This window comes from Camellia sinensis, chromosome 3 (genome assembly GCF_055761805.1).
Source record: "Camellia sinensis isolate YWXY chromosome 3, ASM5576180v1, whole genome shotgun sequence".
Lineage (NCBI taxonomy): Eukaryota > Viridiplantae > Streptophyta > Magnoliopsida > Ericales > Theaceae > Camellia > Camellia sinensis.
In genome coordinates, this window is record NC_138963.1 from 1,804,445 (window position 1) to 1,829,674 (window position 25,230).

At 33.7% G+C, this 25,230-nt stretch overlaps 2 protein-coding genes and 1 long non-coding RNA gene across 4 annotated transcripts; 1 reads left to right on the forward strand and 2 right to left on the reverse strand.

Moving 5' to 3' along the window:
- Positions 1 to 434: 434 nt before the first annotated feature.
- LOC114297579 (acid phosphatase 1) lies at positions 435 to 10,603 on the reverse strand. 2 transcript variants are annotated; one of them, XM_082918945.1, is made up of 4 exons: positions 10,154 to 10,603; positions 1,504 to 1,924; positions 1,117 to 1,329; positions 435 to 855 (listed from the first exon to the last, which is right to left on the reverse strand). In XM_082918945.1, the coding sequence occupies exons 2-4, from the start codon at positions 1,887 to 1,889 to the stop codon at positions 678 to 680; spliced, it is 777 nt and encodes a 258-aa protein (XP_082775071.1). In that variant the 5' UTR covers positions 1,890 to 1,924; positions 10,154 to 10,603; the 3' UTR covers positions 435 to 677. The 2 variants fall into 2 exon arrangements, with proteins under 2 accessions (XP_082775071.1, XP_082775070.1); XM_082918944.1 differs by lacking the exon at positions 10,154 to 10,603 and adding an exon at positions 2,166 to 2,461.
- LOC114297583 (uncharacterized) lies at positions 10,598 to 19,355 on the forward strand. Its single transcript, XR_014363402.1, has 4 exons — positions 10,598 to 11,000; positions 17,917 to 17,985; positions 18,211 to 18,293; positions 18,942 to 19,355. It is a non-coding gene; the product is annotated as an uncharacterized LOC114297583 (long non-coding RNA).
- Positions 12,457 to 17,744, reverse strand: LOC114297580 (peroxidase 40). Its single transcript, XM_082917353.1, is given in 7 exon segments — positions 12,457 to 12,491; positions 12,494 to 12,865; positions 12,937 to 13,066; positions 13,068 to 13,106; positions 13,279 to 13,473; positions 17,221 to 17,365; positions 17,722 to 17,744. Coding segments are annotated over 7 exon segments (939 nt in total).
- Positions 19,356 to 25,230: the final 5,875 nt, after the last annotated feature.

Below are 25,230 nucleotides of genomic sequence, written 5' to 3' on the forward strand. Positions count from 1 at the left end.
ATGTAAATAGAAACCCCGATATCAAAGATTTATTGCTGGGCCGGTGACAGCCCCCAAGATATAATTTAAATTTAAAAAAAAAAAAAAAAAAAAGTATCAAAGCTACCACACAGAGTATTACTATTAGTGTTGTTTTTAAGCCTACATTATTCAGAGTTGAGGGTTCGAGGTTCATTTTTTACTATAATAATTAAAGACGATTTGAACCAATTAAAGACCTACTTGTACTTATATGACCACCAAAATAATGAAACAAAACAATAAGATGTCCAATCCCCGTTCCGATCTAAAAATAATAATAATAATAATTATAATAAAAAATCCCCGTTATACAATCCCAGAGTTTTAGTCCACAAAAAGTGATCACAATTTTTGTTATTCAAACATGCAGATGGCCAAGTCTAGTGAGGCCCACGTCACTATTTAATTTTAAAAAAAAAAACCATAGCTAAATGTATTTTCATTGCAAATTTCAAGTCCATCTTTTCATGTCTCTAGATTTATTGTACACAATCCATGCAATGCAAGAGACAATATTTGCACAATTGGTTGTTGATTCCTTGGATTAATCAAGGAAAGGAATAAACTACATGAAAAGAAAAATAAATGCTTTGAACTATACATTGAATTTTTGTATTGTTGTTATTATTATTTGTGCGTTTGTGCATTGCCGTGAATCAAGGAACAAAATACATGGGATTGGGAAGTTTGAAAGTTCGATTGCCGATACAATCCCCTTGAAGATCACTCCACTGGTCTCCCACATTCCCCCATATCCTATAACCTTCTCCTTCCAATTGCTTTCGAATTTCAGACTTGTATACCACTGCGCTTTGCCCCTTGTACGCCCTAGTTCTGTCATTTCCAATGCCAAAAGCCAATGGAAATTAACATGTATTATTGTGTACTTGTGAAATTCTTGAATAATAGCTAGATCATTGCATGGATACATAATAGCTAGAATCGGATTCATTAATATAGCTAGCACATCATGAAGCGGCTTTCATATTGAATGTGTACTCCACTAGAATTTGCGATATTAATAATATTTACAAAAGCCATTGTGTGTATATATATTTTGCACCACAATAATGCATGTATATAGATGTATCTTACCTCAAAATCAATCTTTCATAACCAATGAATCCCTGATTCTGCAAATTGTCAATGGTAGCTTGGCCAAGAGTAGCTTCATCTCTACCCGTAACAAGGAACACCTTAAATCCGCTTTCTATCAATTTGTTAAACAATTTTAAAACTGCAGGTATCGCTGTGCATCCTCCTCTCAGTGCCCACGCCTTAAATGCCTCTGGATCATATGGATCACACCTACATATATATTATGTACAATGGAGGGTTAACTAACTATATTGTTGGTCCCCAAACTCGATCACTTATTCAGATTTTTTTAGTTGCAAGTACCAATGGTGTAATATACCCATTAAATTTTTTATTTTTTTTCCCCATAGAAAAATGAGTGTGGTGAGAAATTAGATTACCTACCCGAATCGCTTTTCTCGATAGTAAAAGAGATTGGAGATGCAAGTGTCATCAACGTCAAAGATCCAAGCATCCAAGCCATCAGCAGAGAGATCTATAGCATTGACATAACTAGTGATCTGTTCCACGATGAAATTGAGATCATGGTGGTATTGGCTGCCAGTCATGTAATTCTCGATGTATTGCAAGCACTGAGTTGGCACAGTGCGCCATGCACCTACGTTGTTTGCCTCCACGCCCAGCCTCCAGCTCAGACAATAGCTTGCACTGCCATCCAGTGGGTCGCTTGGTCTCGAGTAAGGCAGCCTTGTGCATCCTGACTTGGTGAAAGTGGCTAAGATTAAAAACACTAGCACCTCCCATATTCTCTGCATCATTTCTGAAACCATATATATATATGCTAGCTAGCTAGAGTTTGTTTTCCCTTCAAATACAAATCCATACACAAGACATTAGTACAACGGTAATAACAAATAATTCAACATGTATTAGTAATTTGTGTTAGAGAACATGCATGGATTTTGTTATCTTCTTTTGTGAGAGAGAGTAGTATGTTCTGATTTAATTTGAGCCTGTTCCACATTTTAAATAGTATGACATATGACTGTATCGATGCATATGCTAGTAGTTTTATTCAAAAGTATGCCTATTGTAGTTTTTCTTACAAATTAAGATGCTTGCCAACTTAATCCTCAATTTTAGACAGGCGATCCAAATTTGGTGATGCCTACACACACTCACACACACACACACAAGCATTTGGAGAGGAGAAGAGAGGGATTTTTATGGAGATGGATTAGCATGGTTGATAGGAGGCATCGTTGGTGATGGACGAAAGCAGGAAAAGCAGGAATAGATGGATCACTGGGGATGGCAAAGAATAACAGACATGGAGTGCTGTGGGAGGGAGTTGAAGGAATGTTTTATGTTGCCTGAAACCCAAAGTGCCTATTTATAAGTTAAAAAAAAAAGGTCCTTGATCAATGATTCCATTAATTTTCATATCTAGGCCTTTTTAGTGGGTAGCTTTTTTTTTTTTTTTTTGAACGAAGGAAGTGGGTAGCTGAATCCACAACTTTTGCAATGTATGTTGTTGGTTGGAGGATCAATTTCTCTGTTTATATCCCACATTGCAGCCCCACTACATATATTTATAGCACTTTTCAATTATAAGTGTAAGAATTTTGTTGCCTACTGATAAATATGGTGGAAGTGTTCTGGTAATTCACGGCTCCTTCAAATTTTAACGTGGAAAAAAAGAAATCATAAAACCAGACTTTGATGCTCTCCATTACATGTTTAGTGATTGTAAAATAGGAATGAAAATTTATAATTATTTTAAATTAGAATATATCATTACACTTACCGTTAGATAATATAATGGAGGATCACAATCACATGAAATCACTCTGTTCAATTTTGTTCTTTGGTATCTGTTTGAATTATAATCATAATAACTTTAATCCTTAGGCCTCGTTTGGCACTCAATATTTTAGTCTAAAACTCAAAAAGTCATTAAAAAACCTAAAAAGCCAACAACTTATACTAAAAAGTCAAAGATTCTATTTTCTTTCTACTTTTTGCACATCTTTTCGTAAAAATTCAGAAAATCATTCTAAACCTACTAATTTTTTTTTACCTCATATTAATTTTAGCCAAACAACTAAAAAATTACTAAAATAATTTGTTTCCAAATGAAGCCTTACTGTCAATTGCTTTCAATTTAGCTTCATTAAAAAACGGTTGTACGGATGCCTTGCAAGATGAAAAGTCTGAGGCCATTGTGTTGTCCTCCAAAGACCATCCGACATCAAATTCATAGAAAATGTGATTAGAGATAACATGAGTAAATAGTAAAAAAATTTCTTTCACGCATACTTTAGGCTTTTATGGAGTCGTCCTGGTATAGGGATATATCTTTGGGATTTTTAATTGAGGATAGGATTTCTGCTTGGATTGTTATGTTCTCTCTCTGACTTACTAGTAAGAATTTCTAACACCAGACAATAACATGTTTGTCATATAAAACTGGTCAATTTAAGTCGTGTGTGACCTTGAAAATGACTCTATCAAAAAGTAGAATAGATGCCCAAATCATATTTTAATTAGGTGTGTGGCAGACTCTATCGAATATGAGAATGGATGCCAAGTTATAATGCACGCAAAAAAGACTTGTTTGGTCGGTTGGACAATAGCTAGCACATTGATGAGAATGACATATTCTTGAATATAATAATGTACTACAAAGTCTACTATTTAATTACTACTTGGGAATCAAGCAATGACCTCGAAAGAGGTCCTCAGGGAGGATAAGCTGAGAAGCATGCATGAATGAATATAAATGATTATAACAAAGATGACCGATATGTTACACTCACTCGAAAGAAAGGCATATCATGCAAACCATACGGAAATGAAAAGAAATATATATATATATATATATATATATGTTACCAATAGTAATAATAAGTAATGAAAAGAAATTGTGGAGTGGCTTTCATGGTCAATATGTGTCACACACATATAGACATGGTATAACTTGGTGGTTCACCCCATATCTAGCTATTATACCAATTATTATAATCCGGCAAGTTAAAAACATTCCAACTGACATAGCACTGCAGTAACATCTAGTTGAGAAGGTTAATGAACCAAAGAGAGAAAATCACAAAGCAAAGAAAAAATGGGAAGTGGTAATGGCATCAGATAGCAAATTAAAATGGGGTTGGTGGCGAGTGAGTGGTTGGTTGGTCGGTTGAGTTAATAGTCTAATTGTAGACTTATTAGACAGAAGGAAGTCCAAAAGTGGGAATACAGTCAGAGGTCAATGAACCTCTTCCCTCACTTGCCGATGCCATTAATGTCCAACATATTTTCCAACTCCTAAAAATGACATCCCCTAACGCATTCTTAAGCAATTCGATTAGTGGAAGGAAAATGCCAAACTAATGAAATTCATTGGAGAAGACATTATTACATAGAATACATATAATTAAACGTCACAACCATAAAAAAGTCGAGACTAATTTAGATTGGATGGTACGTAGGGTGGTGTGGGAATTTGGCTGACATTTTATTCAAAATAAATTTTTAAATGGCAATGCTTCATGATCTCATGCTAATAGTAATGATAATATCATAATGGATTATTTGTAGAGTAAATTACACTTAACTCTCTTCAGGCCTTTGACAATTATAGAAATCTCTTCTATATTTTTAATAATTGCACCAATTTCTCGTATTTTTTAAACTATTATCAAGATCTCTTCAATCTGTTAAGTTTGTAAAAACGACATTACTTGGAAATAAAAATTACCATATTACCCTTTGATTTGCATGTGAGAAGGCAAAAATATTCATGAACCAAGAAGCCTCATTCATTATCGATATGGGCAAATTACACTTACCTCATTATCAATATGGGCAAATTACACTTACCTCTCCTGAGATTTTGTATATATATTATCAAAAATTCATACATATTTTAACATTATTTAATAAAATTCATAAATTTCATACAATATTAAATAAAACCCTTAAATTATTAAGACATTATTAATGTTAGATAACTTCACTATATAAACAATGTAAAATTTATCATTTTAACTAATTTGTTTATTATTTTTGAATTTTTTTAGGTTAAAATAAATAGATTTATTTTTTTTCTTGCAATTTGCATTATTTATTTATTCATATGTAAAAAGAATTATTATTTTATATTTTTTCAATCATATATTATTTTTAAATTTTAATTTTTGAATTTAAAAAAATATAATTAAATACATAAATTATTTTTATAATTTTATAATTATGTTTTCACTCTTAATGTTTTTTTTTTTTTTTGGGATAGGATATTAATTCTCCCCGTTGAACAACCAACCAACCCCACTGAAAAGCATTTCATTATTCATCATGTCTTTTGTGATAATTAATTAACTAAGTATATTACTTGTGTTATGTACGAAATTAAATTCAAAAAAAAATATTAAATTAATTACAATCACATTAAAAAAATTATTGAACTAATTATAATTACATTTTTCTTTTTGTGAGTGTTTACATTTATCTAATTTTGATCATATTAAAAAATTAAATTATAATTTTTTTTAGTTAGACCAAATAAAAATCACAAAAAGAGATAACTTCAATCATACAAATCACAAATATTTTTATACTATCTAACTACAGAAAATAAAAAGATTAAATCATATTAAAAAAAAGAACCATTGAACAAACTACAATTATCTAACTTCAATCATATTAAAAAATCAAATTATAAACAAAGGAGATAACTTCAATCATACAAATCATAATTTTTTTAATGCTATCTAATTACAATCACATTTTTCTCATAATAAATAAATAATTGAAAAAAAAAACATTAAAATAGTAAGTAAAAAGATTATTTAGAGCCATTGAACAAACTACAATCACATTTTTTCTTTTTGTGAGTGTTTATGTTTATCTAATTTCAATCATATTAAAAAATCAAATTATAAACAAGAGGAGATAACTTCAATCATACAAATCACAATTTTTTTAATGCTATCTAACTACAATCATATTTTTCTCATGATAAAAAAAATAACTTTTAAAAAAGAACAATTAAATTAGTAAATAAAAAGATTATTTAGAACCATTGAACAAATTACAATTACATTTTTCTTTTTGTGAGTGTTTATATTTATCTTGCTTCAATCATATTAAAAAAATCAAATTATAAACAAAAAGAGATAACTTCAATCATATAAATCACAATTTTTTTAATGCTATCTAACTACAATCATATTTTTCTCATAATAAAAAAAATAATTAAAAAAAAGAACCATTAAAATAGTAAATAAAAATATTATTTAGAGTCATTGAACAAAGTATAATCACATTTTTCTTTTTGTGAGTTAACTTCAATCATATTAAAAAATCAAATTATAAACAAAATGAGATAACTTCAATCATACAAATCACATTTTTTTTAATACTATCTAACTATAATAACATTTTTCTTATAATAAAAAAAATAATTAAAAAAAAGAACCATTAAAATAGTAAATAAAAAGATTATTTAGAAGCATTGAACAAACTACAATCACATTTTTCTTTTTGTGAGTGTTTATGTTTATCTAATTTCAATCATATTAAAAAAATCAAATTATAAACAAAAGAAGATAATTTCAATCATACAAATCACAATTTTTTTAATGTTATCTAATTACAATAATATTTTTCTCATAATAAAAAAAAAATCATTAAAATAGTAAATAAAAATATTATTTAGAACCATTGAACAAATTACAATCACATTTTTTTTTTGTGAGTTAAACTTCAATCATATTAAAAAATCAAATTATAAACAAAAGGAGATAACTTTAATCATACAAATCACAATTTTTTTAATGCTATTTAACTACAATGATATTTTTGTCATAATAGAAAAAACAATTGAAAAAAATAACCATCAAAGTAGTAAATAAAAAAAATTATTTAGAACCATTGAACAAATTACAATCAAATTTTTCTTTTTGTGAGTGTTTATGTCTATCTAAGTTCAATCATATTAAAAAATAAAATTATAAACAAAAAAAGATAACTTCAATAATACAAATCACAATTTTTTTAATGCTATCTAATCATCATCAATAATTAAAAAAATCAATCACAAATTAAGTCAATTAATAATTAAAAAACACAATAATTTATTTTTCAAAAAACATAATGAGTTAAAAAGATTAATTACAATTTTTTAGGGTCAAAATACAATCTAATTATCATCAATAATTGGTACATTATGTGATCCTAATGAGTACAATCTATTTTGTTTTTCAAAAAACAGAGTGAGTTAAAAATCAAATCACAAATTAAATGAATTGATAGTTAAAAAAATACAATAATTTTTTTTTTCAAAAAATATAGTGAGTTAAAAAAATCAATTACAATTTTTTTTTTCAAAATACAATCTAATCAATATCAATAATTGGTACTTGAAAAATCAAATTAGAAAAAAAATCAAATCAAATCAAATCACAAATATTTTTATATTATCTAACTACAATAATATTTTTTTCATAAATAATTGTAAAGAAAAACCATTAAAACAGTAAATAAAAGATTAAATCACATTAAAAAAAAGAACCATTGAACAAGCTACAATCACATCACATTTTTTCCATAATAAAAAAAATAAATAAATGAAAAAAAGAACCATTGACTACCTACAATCGTATTAAAAAAAAAGAACAATTGAATTAACTACAATCACATTTTTTTTTCTTTATGAGTGTTTATGTTCATCTAACTTTAATCATATTAAAAATAAAATTAAAATAGTAAAGAAAAAGATTAAATAACATTAAAAAAAATTATTGAATTAACTACAACAATCCTATTAAAAAAAAGAGTCATTGAACAAACTACAATCACATTACATTTTTTACATAATAAAATAAATAAATGAAAAAAAAAACTAATAAACTAACTACAATCACATCAAAAAAAAAGAATCATTCAACTAATTATAATCACATTTTTTTTTCTTTTTGAGAGTTTATATTTATCTTACTTCAATCATATTAAAAAAATCAAATTATAATTTTTTATTCGCTAGACAAATCACAAATATTTTTATGCGCTATCTAACTGCAATATTAAAACAGTAAGTAAAAGGAAAAGTCAAAAAGGAGAAAGCAAAAAGAAGACTTACTGTTTGTATACGTGGTCACTGAAGTTGAAAGTGTAGAAGTAAGAAGTCAAAAATGAGAAAACAAAAAAGAGACTCACTGTTTACAATAGACATGTGAAAAGTTACAAAAAGTGTGTGTATTGGAAAAGTTGAAAAGATGTAGAAGAATTTAATAAGTGTTAAGTTTTTTTTTATAAAAAAAATCAAAAAAAATTAAGAAATTAAAGTTCAGATATTGGAATTCTTACAAAACTTAAGGGTTAGAGATATATATAGATATAGATATTTATATGGGCAAATTACAAACACCCCCTCGAGATTTAATAAAAATACAAATTTCTCCTGAGGTTTGAGAAATTACAAATTGTCCCATGATGGTCAAATTTTCATAAAAAATTAGGAAAAATTAGGGAGAAATCTGTATGAAAATAAAAACCTCAGGGGACAATTTGTTATGAAAATATAAATCTCAGGGGACGGGATATAATTTCTTAAATTTCAGGAGAAAATCTATATTTTCAACAAATCTCGAGGGAATGTTTGTAATTTGCCCTATTTATATTTGTTTTAAATTTTTTTTAATATATAAATTATTTATTTTGAAAAAGGTACTACAGTAATTATAAGAAAAATAAAAAAGCCTTGTAGGTTGAGAAAAATTAATAAATGTTAAAATTAATTTTTTTTTTAAAAAAATAACAAATAAAAAATTAAGATTGAAACATTAAGGCTCTGTTTGGCACAACTCTCAAATTATAGTTCCACCCATTGATTTGAGTGTATTATTTGTTTTGAGCTTTCAAATTATAATTCTACACAAATTTTTCAAAACTCAATTCAAAACATAATCATTACTTTTCAAAACTCAGAACCAATTCTTTTCAAAATTCAATTCAAATCAATATTTTAATTTTTTAAATATTTTAAATATTTAAATATTTTAAAAATATTTTAATTTTGTTAAGATTTTAAATATTTTAACATTTAAATATGTTACGATTTTTTTAATTTTTTAAATATTTTAATTTCAAAACATTACGATTTTAATTTTTTAAATTTTAAAATATTTTATAAAAATAAATTCAAACTCTATTTTATAAAAATATTTTTAAATATTTTAGTTTTTTTGTTATGTATTTAGTTACGATTTGAGTGTAGAGTTGTGAAAGTAATATGGAATTTCGAGTTATGTGTTTAATTATAAATTTTAAAAATAATTTCTTAATTGAGTTTTGTTTTATGTGTTTGATTACGATTTGAGTGTAGAGCTGCTTTTAAATTTAAAATATTAACATTTTAAATTATTTAATTTTTTTGAATATTTAAATTATTTAAATTTTTACGAATTAAATTTTTTGAATATTTATTTTAATTTTTTACTTATTAAATTTTTTAGCTTATTTAAGTTATTTAAATATTTATGATTTATGTTTTTTGAATATTTATTTTGAAAAAAAATTATTTTCTTTGTAGTATTTTTAATTAAAAATTGATTAATGTTATTTTTTGTAAATAATAAATTATTTTAATTAAATTTCAAAAAGAGTTTGATTATGAGTCTTGATCAGAATTTTTAATAGTGTGAAAGTAATTTATTTTGTTATGAGTTATAATAATTTAAATTAAGTTTTGAAAACTCTTTCCATAATTTATAACCAAACAAATTTTCTTACTTCACATGTCAAATTAAACTTTTAAAACTCAATTCCACATTCAATTGAAAACTCAATTTAACACTCTATTCAAAAACCATAACTAAACAAATTTTCTACACTCAAATCATAATTTCATAATTCACAAATTCAAAATACAACACATACTTTTAAAATATATTTATAAAACTTTCCCAAACGCAACTAAAACTCCCACAGCCATGCAGGTTAAACCCCTTTGCTTTATATATATATATATATATATAGAATTAAATAGAAATATAGATAACTAGGTGAGGTGAGGCGAACAGCAAAGTTACCTTACCTAGTAAAGACAAGAATGATCCCAGCGCTTGAAGGACTCCATAACCATGGCAGATTAGTAGTAAGGTTGTGGCGACAGGCGGAACAACATTGGCGTGTAAGTCATTGAGATTGGAGCCCTGCAGCAGCTGCTTGAGGCTCAACCTTCCCCATGTCGATTTGGATTGGGCGGTGATCGTGGACGATCTCCTGGATTTCCTTCGAGATTGGCGGACTGAGGTTGGATTTGTGGCGGCGACAGAGAGAGAGGAGGAAGAGGATGAGAACCATGATTGTTCGGTAGATCCGTTTCGGCCGATCATTTGATTCCAATTCAACAACGAGATCAGATTTCTTGCAGTAATTTCAACTCTGGTATTGTTCAATCGAAATCGGATAATGCCACGGATCATCACAGCGAGGTCTCTCCTCCACATGATGAGATGAGATGCGCGAGAGAGAGAGAGAGAGAGGATAAATAATGGTGTTTTATATTATATTATTGTACAGAAGAAGATAGAGAAAGAAATAATAGTTTAGTTTTTTATTCTTAGACGAAGAAAATTTTAAATATAGATCCAAAATTAGAGTTATTTTTATTATCGGGTCAAAAGTCCGGCCCAAACTCAACTCCGCCCAACTTATATCCGGCGGGCACTGAGTTGGATGTTGTTTGTTGTTCTTGGTGGTTGGTTACTGTCAAGTCTTCTCAACTGAAGTGAAAAGTGCACTAGTGCAGTGTGTATATGTATATATGTATATGGTGTCGTATGAAGACGACCTCAAAGGCGACCTCTTGAAGCCGTCCGCCACTCCGAGGTTTGAGGCTAATCGTATCGGAGAAGCCCCATCTTGCGTATAAATTCTATGTATGTTCTTACTTCTATTCTTATTATTTTGGCTATCGTCTTATGAATACCCTTAATTGAGGATTAGTTTGCTTCCAACTCGGGTCTCATTATAGAATTCAAAATTTACTGTTTTTTTTACCTCCATACATACATTCATACATATATACATGTGATCAATTTTGCATTTAGGGTTTAACACAACGAAATGCCACTTGTTTTGGTTTGGCACAATTGTGGTGGGTATAGGGCTTTGTTGGCTTAAATTTGAGTCTGTTTTTTGTATTGTATATTTTACAACTTGTAAGACCATCCAATGGTTCATCAAATTTAAATTTGATGAAAAAACTTCCTTTTTACTACTTCAATGTTCACTAAATCTTTCATCAAATCTAAGACTTCTCAAATCTTTCATCTAATTGAGGATAGATGTGCCTTTTATCAAATCACTGTTCATAATCGTTAGATTTTCACCACCGGATGACCATCTCAAGGCAAAAATTTGTGAAAAATTTACATTGGCCAGTCGACTGGCCATACATCCGCCCGATCGTTTGCCTGGTGGACCCTCCGGATGACCACCTCAAAGCAGAAATTTGTACAAAATTTACATTGACTAGTCGACCAGATGGACATCCGTCTAGTCGACCGGTGTTCTAATGGAGCTTCAAAAATCTCTATTGGGGCACTTGATATCAAATAGACCTTTTACTCAAATTTGGTGAAAATTTTGATGCACTGTTGGAGATGCTCTAAGTCCTCAAATTTAGGCTTTTGAATTCTTGGATATTTAGTTTTTGCTCTACTCAACATACTGTCACTGTGGTAGAGCCTACTGTTTTGGGATTAATTAAGCTCCCAAAGAGCTAGAATTTAGAGTTGGCTATTACCAAATTCTTGTCGACAGTATAGAAGGTTTTTATTCATCAAAAATGATTGGTAGCTCGAATTTGAGTTTGCTCAAAAATCCGACTTTGTGCTTGTTGCTCGATCGCCTGGATGAGCACCTTGATGACCGGTGCCACACTTGTCAACCGCGGCTGTCACCTTCTTGCTGGACAACCGACAAGCCAAAATTCAGACGATTTGAGCAAGCCAAAATTTGGACGACGCAGCATTGCTCTTCATGTGGCCTCGAAAAACTCTTATTAGTGGAGGTCTTTCTTGTCTTCATTTTATTCTTGGTCTTGGATATTATTAAGTTGGGTTTTACAAGTTTACGCAATCTTAATTTTTTGGTTTATAATGCAATAACTTGTTGTAGGCTATAGAATGCTCACAGAGAACTTGCAAGTTATAACATAATCATAGATTGCTCACAGAGAATTTGTAACTTATAACATTATCCTAGAAAGTTCACACACAACTTATGTTGACATTGCTAGTGTAGTTCAGTTACATGACCGGCTACTACAGAAAGCTTCCAAATCTTATCACCCAAACAACAGAGCCATTACATGTAGGTGTTGTCGAAGAGCTAAACTTGATTGATAGACCTACAGTTTTTGCGGTTTCACCATCTTCTCCAGTCAAAGGTCCCAAGTTTCCCATTTTCAGCATAGACTTCTTAAATTCCTCAAAAAAGATTGCCGGATTATTTGCATAAGATTCAACAATTTCCCGTGTCTAATCATCTCCAGTGACAAGGATCTGGTCGGAGGCGAACAATCCCTCCCCAGAAATTAGGTTAACATAGTACTGGTTATCAAATGTTGATGGGGTCACAAGATCAAGATGTGCTAGTGTTGTGTCGCTGTTTGATTCTGAGCATAACTGCTGGAGTGACTGCAGGAAGTCGGTGTTTATATCTGGGTTATTTGAGTTGCTATTAACATTCAGCCTAGAGCTGAATGTCGAGCAACGAGCTTTTCCCATCGTGTGTGCCCCTGCCCAAATGAAGTAAGAGAGTTGTTCTTTTGGAAACCAAACATTTACTTGCAATGAAAATTATGTTTACCTGAGAGTGTGACCATGTCATTAAGTGTGAGGTCAACATTTTGGAACTTGGTCACTAGTGTGGCCATGCTAGAATTAGGTTCCGGAATGTCTTTGTTTGCTGCTGTTATGCTAGCAGTCAAGCTGTCCCTCCCTCCTTCCCATCTGGACTTCCCAACCTGGCCCACCTGACTGCAAATTTTTTCAGTTAAGACATGATTAAATTGGAATTTGGTCACTGCATATTGATTAGTGCATATATAGAGCACAAATATTTGAAGTAATGGAAGTCCTACTCCACATTACACCACACAGCAAGTTCACATTCCTCAGGAGGAGAGTGGAAATTGCTGACATCACATACCAGAGTAACCGAGTCCCTGGCTACAGTAGCAAGTATATCAGCACAAGAGACCGTCTTAGGAGGACAAATAGATTCGAGATCAGATTTTATTCCATCAATCACTTCAAACCCTCTTAGAGAATTCAAGTTTGGTGATGCAGTTTTTTCACCAACGAAACTCGGCGTGTCGTCTAATAGCACTGATGCACCACATCCCTGAAAAACTTGCAGACCACCTTTGTTCATTAGTATTATAATGCTTTAAAAGCAAAATAGTAATACTATATTCACTGAAAAATCCCACTAGAAAGTGTTCATAATGCAGTACTGGCAACATTGCATTGAGGACACTTTTCCAAAAAATTTATGGGCGGTTATTAGGAAAGAGGATATGATTATGTTAGTTAAACTAGTTATTGGAAGGAATATAGTGAACATTATTAGTGCATTTGCCCCTCAAGTAGGATAATATGATCAGACTAAGAGGGATTTTTGAGAGCAAATGGATAAGATCCTACAGGAGATACCCGTAGGAGATAATCTGGTTATAGGTGGAGATATTAATGGCCATGTAGGCATAGATAAATGGTGGATACGATTTTGATGATAGAAATGAGGCTGGAGAGAGTATCTTAGATTTTGCGTTGGCTTCTGACCTAATGGTGGTCAATACTATGTATAAGAAGAGGGAGGAGCATTTGATAACCTTTAAGAGTAGGTTAGTTAAGAGGCAAATAGATTACTTCTTAGTGAGAAAAGTAGACCGCCTAAAATGCAATGATTGTAAGGTGATTCCTGGAGAGAGCCTGGCTTCTCAACATAGGATTTTGGTACTAGATTTAGGTTTTAGAGGATAATACCAAGTTAGAAAGGATGGTGGGCGTCGTAGGACGAGATGGTGGGTGGGTCCTAAAATGTGATAAACTAGAAATATTTAAGAATAGAATGGACAAGGAAGGTACTTGGGACTTGGAAGATGATGTTAACACTATGTGGAACTCGATGGCCAATTGTATGAGGAGAATCTCAAGGGAAGTGTTTGGAGAGTCGAAAGAGACGGGACCCAGCTCTAGGGAAACTCTGTGGTGGAGGGAAGAGGTTCAAGCGGTAGTTAAGGCAAAAAAAGAGTGCTTTAAAAAGTGGCAGAAGGGTAGAACCGAGGAAAACTTTAAGAGCTATAGATTGGCTGATAAAGAGGTCAAAAAAGTAGTGAAAAATGCTAAGTTGAAAGCTTATGATGACCTATACAGTGGACTGGATAGTAAGGAGGGAGAGAAGAGGGTATACAAACTTGCTAAGATACGGGAGAGTACAAGAGATTTTAATCAAGTTAAGTGCATCAAGAGTGAGGATTCTAAGGTATTAGTGAAAATGAAGAGATTAAGAAAAGATGGAAGAATTATTAAATAAGGAACATGGAAGTATGACAGTGGGGGAAGAAATAACCAGTAATATTAGAAACCAAGACTATAGGTTCTATCGCAGAATTAGGTACTTTGAAGTGGAGATTGCACTTAAGAAGATGAAATCAAATAAGGTTTTAGGACCCGATGATATCCCTATTGAAGCTTGAAAGTGTTTGGGCAAAAAGAGGGTTGCTTGATTGGCTAGGTTGTTTGGTAAAATTTTGTTGACTAGGAACATGCCAGATGAGTGGAGAAAGAGTATTTTAGTGCCAATTTATAAGAATAAAGGAGATATCCAGAATTGTAACAACTATAGAGGAATCAAGCTAATGTGTCATATAATGAAAGTGTGAGAGAGGGTGATGGAACGACGATTGTGAGATATAACAGAGATGTCAGAGAATCAATTTGGGTTTATGCCTGGTAGGTCAACAATGGAAGCGATTTATCTTTTGAGGAGAGTAATAGAAAAGTATAGAGAAAAGAAAAGACACATTCATATGGTGTTTATCGACCTTGAGAAAGCATACGATAGAGTGCTCCGAGATATAATATGGTGGGTGTTAGCAGTGTTGTGAAAAATGCGCCTAGGCGCAAGGCACAGCGAGGCCCACCCATTGTGCCTGAAGGGGACCCAGGTGAGGCGTGTTTGAAGAGTTGCGCGCCTTGGATGCGATTTAAACCAGGTGCAGCAAGGCGCAAGGTGCGAGCCTGAGGGGCTTTTTTTTTTTTCTTTGAATTTGATCTAACGGCTGGACACGAAATTTGGACACGGCAGCGAGAAGAGTACACAAAAGAGCAGAAGAGTAAAGGAGAACAGAGGAAAGAGAAGAGTAAAGGAGAACAAACTTGGTCAGTGACAACTTCGATGGCCTTCCTTCGACTTCACCGACTTCTTCTTCTCGATTTCGACCACCTCCCGTGAACTTCATCTTCTCAACTTCGATGACTTGACCTCCCTTCGACTTCGATTGCTCTCTCTATCTCTCTCGCCTTCGCCTTCGCCTCTCGCTTCTCTCTTCTCTCTCTCTCTCTCTCTCTCTCTCGGCTTCTCTCTGTCTTATCTAGCCTCTGTTTGGTTCCTATCTTAATATGTATATATATTAGTATATATATATACATATAAGTATAAAATAATTTTACCTATATCTTATGTAATATATATAAGTATATATTATCTTATATCTTATATAATATATATTTATACATATTAATAAAAAAACACAAATATATGTATGTAAAATAAAAAAAATAAAAAAAAATTAACAAGAACATATTATTTAAAAAATATAATAAATAAATGATTAACAAGAACATATTATTTAAAAAAATTGTCTCAATACTATAAATGATTAGTCTATCGTAATTTATTTATTTTTTACTAAGACTGTGCGCATTGCTTCAATAAAGCTTGCGCCTCGCCTTGCGCCTTGGCCCCGAGAGACCTTCAGCGCCTTAGTGCGCCTTGAGCCTTTAAAAACACTGGGTGTTAGAGAAGAAAGGGGTGACAAAAGATTACATTGCTATGATTAGGGACATGTATGAAGGGTGGTGGCCACTATTAGATTGCCTGTTGGAGAGACAAATGAATTTCTTATCACTATAGGGTTACACCAAGGATCTACCTTAAGTCTTTATCTTTTTGCTTTAGTTATGTATGAGTTGACGAGAAATATTCAGGATGACGTGCCATGGTGTATGCTTTTTGCAGACGATATTGTGCTAGTGGATGAGACTAGAGAAGGAGTTAACACAAAGTTGGAGATTTGGAGAAAAGCTCTTGAATCTAAAGGATTCCGGATAAGCAGAACTAAAATAGAATACATGGAGTGTAAATTTAGTAACAGTAACAATGAAAACAGAGGAGAAGTGAAGATTGAGAACCAAGAACTGTCTAAGAGTAAACATTTTCGTTATTTAGGGTCGAATTATCATAACAACGGGGGAGATTGATGCGGATGTAGCCCATAGGATTAAGGTGGGATAGTGTAAGTGGAGAAGTGCGTCTGGGGTACTGCGCGATAAACGAATTACCACTAGACTAAATGGTAAGTTTTATAGAATGGCTATTAGACAAGCGATGTTGTATGGGACGGAGTGTTGGGCAACCAAGAAATAATATATGGATGAGATGAGTGTGGCTGAGATGAGAATTCTAAGGTGGATGAGTGGCAAGACTAGACAAGACATAACATAATTAGGAATAAGTATATTCGGGAATGGGTAGGAGTAGCATCGATAGAAGATAAGTTGAGAGAGAATTGATTGAGATAGTTTGGTCACATTCAACGGAGACCAATAGAGGCAGTAGTGAAGAGATGTGATGTTGTAACGGTAGATGGGAGTGTTAGGGGACGGGGTAGGTTTAGATTAACGTTGACTAGCGTTGTAAATAGAGATATGGACCTACTTAATTTAACTAACGAAATGACCTTTGATAGGGCCGAGTAGAGAAGGATTTATGTAGCCGACTCCATTTGATGAGACTTAAGGCTTGGTTTGGTTTGGTTTTACAAAGAAAACAGGAATAATAAGCATAATATATAGCATGACTTGCATTGACAAAGCAATCATGGAAATGGAGATGAAGCAGTGAAGCTGCCATTCTATGGTCCTCAGACAAAGCCCTTTCCACCCAAGAGTAGATAATGGCTTCTGCCTCTGGGCAGCTATCCTGGTACACACCAATCCGCAAAAGGAAACTACCCCCATCAATGCATGCCTATTCAAAGTGGCCTTTGCACTGAGCATGAGTAAATAGAAAGCTAGGAACAAGGCCATGTTTGTGGCCTTTGCACTGTAGGTTGCTACTAAATTAGGTTTAGTAAATGAAGTGATCGGATGATGCCATTATATAGTAGTTGTTTGGAGAGAGAGAGAGAGGGGGAGAGAGAGTAGTTGTATAGAAGGGTAGTGGAAGTAGTAGAAGACATAGTCAAGCCTAAGAAGAGGTCAGTTGAGAATGACATGCAGGCTCTACTCTGTTCACCTAATGCCATGTGCTTTTTTGAGTTTTACCAGGTTGAGCAGTGCTATTTTTTTATATACATTTTTTCACAAGTCTCTGAAGATATTAATCATTCTAGATATTTTCTTCTGCTTTTGATTTTACTCTTGTTTATGAAACTATTGTTTGGTTGGTTTAGAGACTATTTAATGTAGTAAGCGTGCTAAATGTCTGCATATTAGTGTATCATTGGCTAATTTTATGTCAGTCAAGTTGTGAAGGATATAATTGCAACTAACCATGCAGACACCTTGGACCCAGCACTTCTATGCCCTAGTAAAGATTGAATTCCCTTAAAAGAGGCTTGTTTTTCAGGTCAGTTGTGTTTTGGTATTTGTAACATCCTTTTGATTAAAGCATCTTTAATTTTTCTGTCAATTTGAAAGCCGTAAAATGAATCTCCAGCCTACTTTGCTTGATTCTGTGGTAATCGTCTTCTAAATTGTGGGACTCTCTCTCTCTCTCTCTATATATATATATGATTTTGCTAGACTTCATTGTTAGTTAAATAGATATTAGCTACTGGTTGTTCCTTCATAGGTTTGCACTGCTAAGATGAACTTGAGTGATGAAGTTGACTTAGAGGACTGTGGCTTGAACTTGATAAAATAAGTGCTTCTGAGGTTAGTTGATTGTTTCCCTTTAAATCTACTTACTTGGTTTTTTCCCTTCTGTTTTCCGTATCATATGACCTGCAGTAGATACTCTTACTCTTTAAGTAGTTAATCTTTGCGACATAAAAAAAAAAAAAAATGGTTAATCTTTGTTTAATTTGTAGTTTCCTGCTGTCACGTTGATTGAAGAATGAATGTATGTGCAAGCGTTTGTGTTTTTGGCTGCATTGTTTTTGTCATTAGTAATGTGTCAATCTGAATTGTTAGTTCTGAAAACTTTTTGGAAAATATCTCTTGGGTTTGCTTACCAACAAAGAAACAAAAGAGGCAAAAAGAAAAAATACGCTTGTTTTTTTTTTTTGGATAAAATATTTTTTCATTGATACTACTAATAGCTTTAAACGGGTTGTGTGTGTTTCCAAAAATGTTGTCTTGCTCCCTGTGTTCTCTTTCCACGTTTTGCTGATTGACCCTTATTCCTGTACTTTCTTTCATTTAGATTAGATCACGAAAATGTACTTAAGGATAGATCAAGTGTTATTACATCCAGTTGTCTCATCATTTTTGTGATAACAGGGCCCGATATCTTCTTATTCATCGTCGTCTTCATAAAATTTTGTCTTCTTTGTTGCTTATGATTTAGTTTGTGATGCGCAGATAGCAGCTATATGTCAAGAAGCAGGAATGCATGCATTCTGCATGCAAGAACCATTAATGTTATACTTCCGAAGGACTTTGAGAAGGGTTACCGGACAAATGTTAAAGAAGCCAGATACTGATTTTGAGTTCTACAAGTGATGAGAAGTAGAAACACATGTAATTTCAGAAATGGATTCTCTCATATACCAATGAGAATGCACGTTTCCAAGGGTTTTATGTTGATATCCACGACAATATAGAGAAACTTCTCTCGGCACAAGCATGGTTATGAGATTCCTCATTAAGACTATTTATTGTGGCTTTTGTAAATTATACGAGTTATTTCTCTGACCAAAGTGAATTGTTGTGGATTTCATTGTATTTGATTTTAATATTAGTATTTATGCAATGATGGTTAACAATTATTGGTTAGACAAATTCTATCTGATGACGTGGTATAGGCTATATATATTTGGAACATGGTCAATCAATCCTAAATCAACAACCAATTCAAGGGCCTCACTAATGCAATGGACGTTTTTTTTGGGCCTCACTTATGCAATGGACCCTTCCTTCCGGTACTAACCCACCAGAGTGAACTACATCAATTGGCTGACTCTAATTTTTTTTATTTTCTATTTTTGTATTTTTATGGGATGGGGTATCATGGCAAGTGTGTTGTTGATTGGAATAGTGATGTTTGAGAAGAAAAAAAAAAATTATTAAGTGAAACCTTAAACGTAGATCTCTGCTGCAATTCAATTGACAGTACAGATGATCACCACATACATGGATTTGATCTAAACCAGTCACTCACTCACTCTCCTACTATTCAATTAGCCAAATCCAATCCCAGGGAAAAAAAAAGGTCTGTCTCTCTAAGCATGCGAGGCATGTGAAGGCAAAGCTTTATAATAAGATGGCCTGTGTCACCCTATTTTGTTGTCATCTCTTTTTCATGGTGACAATATCACTCACATTAAAGTATGCCTCTCTCTACTCTCTCATATGCTTCTATATGACACTGTTGTTTTCATGAAGGCTCTAAACTTTGCTTCAAAGGAATTCTGGTGTGTAGTTCACAACTCACAACCCTCAATATGCATTTCTACATATGCTACTTACATTAATTTAAACTCTTTAAAGGTACACAAATTTTGGTCTCGGAATTAGACACAACGCTCACATGTTAGTGAGCTCCATACAGACCTGTAGGTGTGAGAGTGTTGTGATGAGATTCTTCTTTTTCCATTTTTCTCAGATTATGGACACAAACAAAATAAAAAATGACAACTAATTCCGAAAGAGTTTAATTGGAAGTCACATATAGTAGAGGAGAGAGACTTGATGAATGTGAAATATGTCATTTTCTCTTAATTGACACTAATATACCTCCTCTCCTCGGTACGTACACTCCAAGAGTCTCCAACAACAAGAAGGAAACCCATTCATAATTCTCTTTCCGCCAAACAAATCACACTTCTAATGCCTTTTATAAAATAAAATAAAAAAGCAAACTCACTTTCCAAAGTTAAAAGGCTATCCTCCAAATCAGCAAGAGGATAATTATGATGCACCCAGAAATATTATCAATAATTGTTATTTCTACAAAATGTAAAGAGAAATGCTGTGGTGTAAGTGTTTTAAAAATTGTGAAAAGATTAGAAGCACTTTTGAAAACAATAAAAGTTGTCTTGAAATTATGAAAAGATTAGAAGAAGTTTTGAAATCAATAAAAGTTGTTTTGAAGTTAATGGAAAGTACTTTGTATTCTTCATTTTTTTTCTTTCTTTCTTCTTGTGCCCCAATGAAAAGGTCGGAATAGGTGATAGTATAGAAATATAGTTAGACTGATTTTTTTTATAATTTTTTTTTACAAGTAATTTAATTATGACATTAACTTCTTTGTAGTTATAGTGAATGTCTAGTTCAGATTTAGAGAGAGAAGTTGTAAGGATCACAGTGGAGTCCATTGTTGTGGAGGCCCACAACTTCTCCCACAAAATTCAAAGTGAACATTGAATCTAAACAAAGTGGAGAGAAGCACAGCAGTTGAATGTGGGTGGGAGGCTTAAATTCCATAAAATGAAGCGTACTGGGTGACCCTTTTTAGCTTGTTTTTGTGGGAACAGAGTCATTCTTTCAGAGTAACTGTCTAGTTAGTTGGTTAATAGTGCTCATCATCAATTCTCTTGCAGGAACCTTATTTAATTTCTGCAACAATATTTTGTCCAAAATGATCACTTTTACATTTGCTTTTCTAACAAAAATGAATGAATGAATGCCTCCTATTCATTCACAGCTTCTTACCATTTTCTTTTCTATAAAAATAAATAGATAAAAATTGGATAGACACTTCTTTTGACTAAGTTGTACCTAGCCACTGTCCTCTCAGTGTCATATATATCTACCAAAATAAAAGAAATGCTAGATAGATACATCAAAATCATAAAACATCCTCTCTTTCTTTTTTTTTTTTTTTAAAGGTGGGTACTGCTGTTTCATTCTTTTCTTATATTTATGTGAATGTTGAGGTTAGTATGATAGCCTTGCACACATCATTTTCTCTTATGTTTCATTCCAATAATATATATGCTACATAAAAATTTGGGATCATTGGTCAAGATTTGCATTTAATTTGGGGCCATGTTTATGGTGTTGGGACACCCTTCATCATGGATATATAGAACAAGATACTAATTATAATTGGTCATGGAAAAAGTTATGGAGCCACACCACAGTACTCCATTGTGTCAAGTTAGACTGGGTCTGCAACACTTCCTAATAAAACTGTTATGTTGGGCCACTTATCTATGACTCCAGTTATATGTATTCCATGTATCTAAGATTTTTAACAGTTAAATAGTGCAAAACAAACAACATCAACCTAACTCTCTCTATGACCACAAAAAAAAAAAAAAAAAAAAAAAAAAAAATTACAGGAAGAAATGTAAAAAAGAGGTATAGCTCGCATTGCTGAGGAGGAAATTGCATACATCAACTCTCCAAATCGAATGCAGTTTTAGAAGATGAGTTTAAAAGAAAGAAAGCAATAATCTCAGGTTGTGTTGGGTGGACACGTCATTTGGACAAAAATTTTAGTGAGACAAATCCCAAAGATCACTGTGAGAGGCCAGATCTAATTGGAAATTGTTTGTTTTACTTAAAAAGTCTTTTAAACAGTGGTTAAGATTGGACAGCTTCCTTTCTACTTGTATCAATACATTTATAATGATAATATAGATACACATTTATTAAATATGTCAATATTCTTGCAAATTCTATTGATTTGTGTGGGGACGTATTTTTAGGGTCGCGTCACGTGGTCGAGGTGTCGGCTGAGGTGTGACTTGGATAAGCAAGATTGCCAAGGTGGTTACGGTATTGCCGAGATATGGTGCGGTAATACCGGAATCCCGAGATATTTGGATAGGGGATAAGAGTTCTAGATAAGTGATCCGCTTAGTTCAGATAAGGATGAAACTTTTGAGTTCACTCATTCATATCTAACTAAGATTATGCTTGAATCCTGTGAAGTAAGACTTCTTGAGGACGAGGGCATTGATGGCTATCTAGGTGAGGCACCCCCGTGAGTCTAAGGCATGTTTTAATTGAGAGTTGTGTTACTTGTTTGATATCTTTGATAGATAAGTTGACTGATTTGATCGTTAGAGTGTCCCTGGGTGGACGAGCCACTGCTATATTTCTCACTTTCTTATGTGCAGATGTTCGATTTAATCTATTATGCCGCGTGCTCTCTAGCTAAGTTCCTTTGATCTCGGCAAAAAAATTGTTTGGTTGTTAGGTTAAAAATCAAGACCTACAATTCGGTGTCGTCTGTGGGAACTTAGTATAGAATGGATGGCCAACACTGGACAAGAGGTGAGAGTCGGGGACGACATACATAGTGAGAAAAAGAAGTACGTAGATCCAAATGCTAGAGGAGGAAATAATGACGAGGAAGCGCAAGAAGTAAACCTTGAAGCGAACAATGCCGCCAGGGGCCATAATGCCCGAGAAGAGGCAACCAAGAAAAATATTACAATGAGAATGACTTCCAGGTATGGAAGAAAGATGCATGAAAAGAGACGATGAGCTGAAGGACCTGGTAAACAAATTGACGGACCTGTAAACCATTGTGAACTTCATAATGCAGAACAAAGTAATGTAGCCAGTGTTGCCTTTACCAGCAACGCCAACTCTGGCAACAAACACCGGCGCCCAGAAGGAGGAACAGACCACAATGCCAATTGTCCCATAGCATGAGAAAAGACTTGGAAACTCGCACCGGCCATCATAAAACGCCGGGAGGACAGAATCACGGAGAGAAGTGTCCCAGCGAACCCCGAAGACCAAAGGAACCCTAATCAGAGGATCTTCGCAGATCAATGGGCAGAGAGCATAAATAAGTTGGGTGAATGTGACATTTGTTAAAATTTTACGAGTTGAAGTTATTCGAGATGTTTGATAGTAGTTCTATCCGAGATATATTAACCCGAGATGATATGTTGTCAAGGTGTTATACTTTGAAGAATTCATTAAAGGAAGGCAACATCATACAAAATATATGAAAGCAATATGGAGAAACAAGCACCCAACACTTAGTAAAAAACAAACTTGCATTCATAAAAGAAGAACTTGTTTCAATACATCAGAAGGCACTTCGGCCTAGAAAAGAAAACAAAAGTGTTCAAGGAAAAGTACAATTGTAAAAAGAAAATTCCTAAGTGCTAGACTCTGGAGTAGTGTTCTCAGTTTACTTCACCTCGACAGTTGGCGATGTGTTCGCCTTGGTAGACAGTGCAACAGCCTTCTTAGCCTCGGCGTCGATTGCTATTTTGTCATCGATCTCCTTGAAAGTCTCATCAAGGCTCTTCTCAGTGGAAATAATCTCAGCCTCAGAGGTGTCGGTCTTCTTTAGGGAGGTGCTTTTGGAGACCTCATCCCCATCATCTTCAGTTAGGTCCAAGACCTGATCATTTAGAGTTACGGACTTTGCTCCAGCAGCAGTAGCAATAACCTCTTCTTCTTTCACTTCCTTGCTTTCCTCAGATTGGACAGGAGATGTGAGAAGGGCATGTTAAGTTGGCCAATGTCCCGAATGAGGGAGTCCTCGGGGACATAAAGTTTTTTCAGTGCGGTAACCCAGCTAAGGTAGTAACCCTTGTTCCAGGCCAGGTTGACTTGCTTCTTGTATTGGTCTCGTACGTCGGCCTGCCCCTTCGTGTAGGCTTTTGTTGGCTACTTTAATCTTGACCTCTTTGGTTTCGAGGGCCTCCTTCAGTTTAATCTCAGCCTCGACAATCCTTTCTTCAGTGGTCTTGGCAGCAACCTTAACGACTTTGACAGTGACCTCGACCTTGTTTTCAGTAGCCCTAGCAGCGCTGACCTTATCCATCAGACTTTTAATCCTGGCCTCGGCCTTGTTGAGTTGAGAAAGGAAGTTTGCAACCTCCTGCGTCTTTTTGGTCAAGTTTTTCTTCATCAATTCGGCCTTGACCGTATGAGAGTGGGCATGTTGGATGGTTCACAAGGAAAAAAAATAAATTAATAGTATTTTACTAAGTATAAAAGACTGAATTTAAAAAGAACAGTAAGGGAAGTTACCAAAACATAAAGCCTCATCATCAAGGCAAAGTTTTCGTACTGATTGTATTGTTGATTTGGCTTATGTCGGAGGGAAGAAGGAGGCTCGTGGTCAGGGCGGCCCCAACTTCAACATCGTTAATAGCATTGTTGTTGACTTTCAAAAGTTGGTCGACCACTCGGATCTCAGGAAGCCAAACGTCCTTGGGGAGGACTTCCCTCTCACTTCCAAGACCGACAGACCTCAGTTTCTTTGTAGGAGGGACCTCGGCGAAGTCATTATGAGCTAGCCTCTTCACGGCCTCGACCAAGTTCGAGATTGACATGGTGTCCTTAAGGTCCTTCTCCTCGTTAGAAGAAATGGCTGTGACTTTGGCCTTGTCTTGGCCTTCTTCACCCTCTTTAGTTTTTGGATAGACTGAGGGAAATGAGTGGGCTAGACTGTGACAACCTCAGGTAAATTGGCCAGTAGGTTCTCGGCGACTGTTAGCTTGCGACTCATCTCTTCAAAGGTGGTAGCGACTGTAACTCCGGTGCCGAGTTTGAATGCCAAAAGAGCATGAGGTGGGTTGGCAGGATTGTATGCCGATGTGTCTAAATCTTGGCGCTTTCTGCTGCGCATTTTACCAGCCATAGTATTTGAAGGTCGGCAACAACGCTGTCGTTGAGTTTGTGGAATATGTTGGAATGGAGTCGAGGTTAAAAGATGGTTCATTGGATC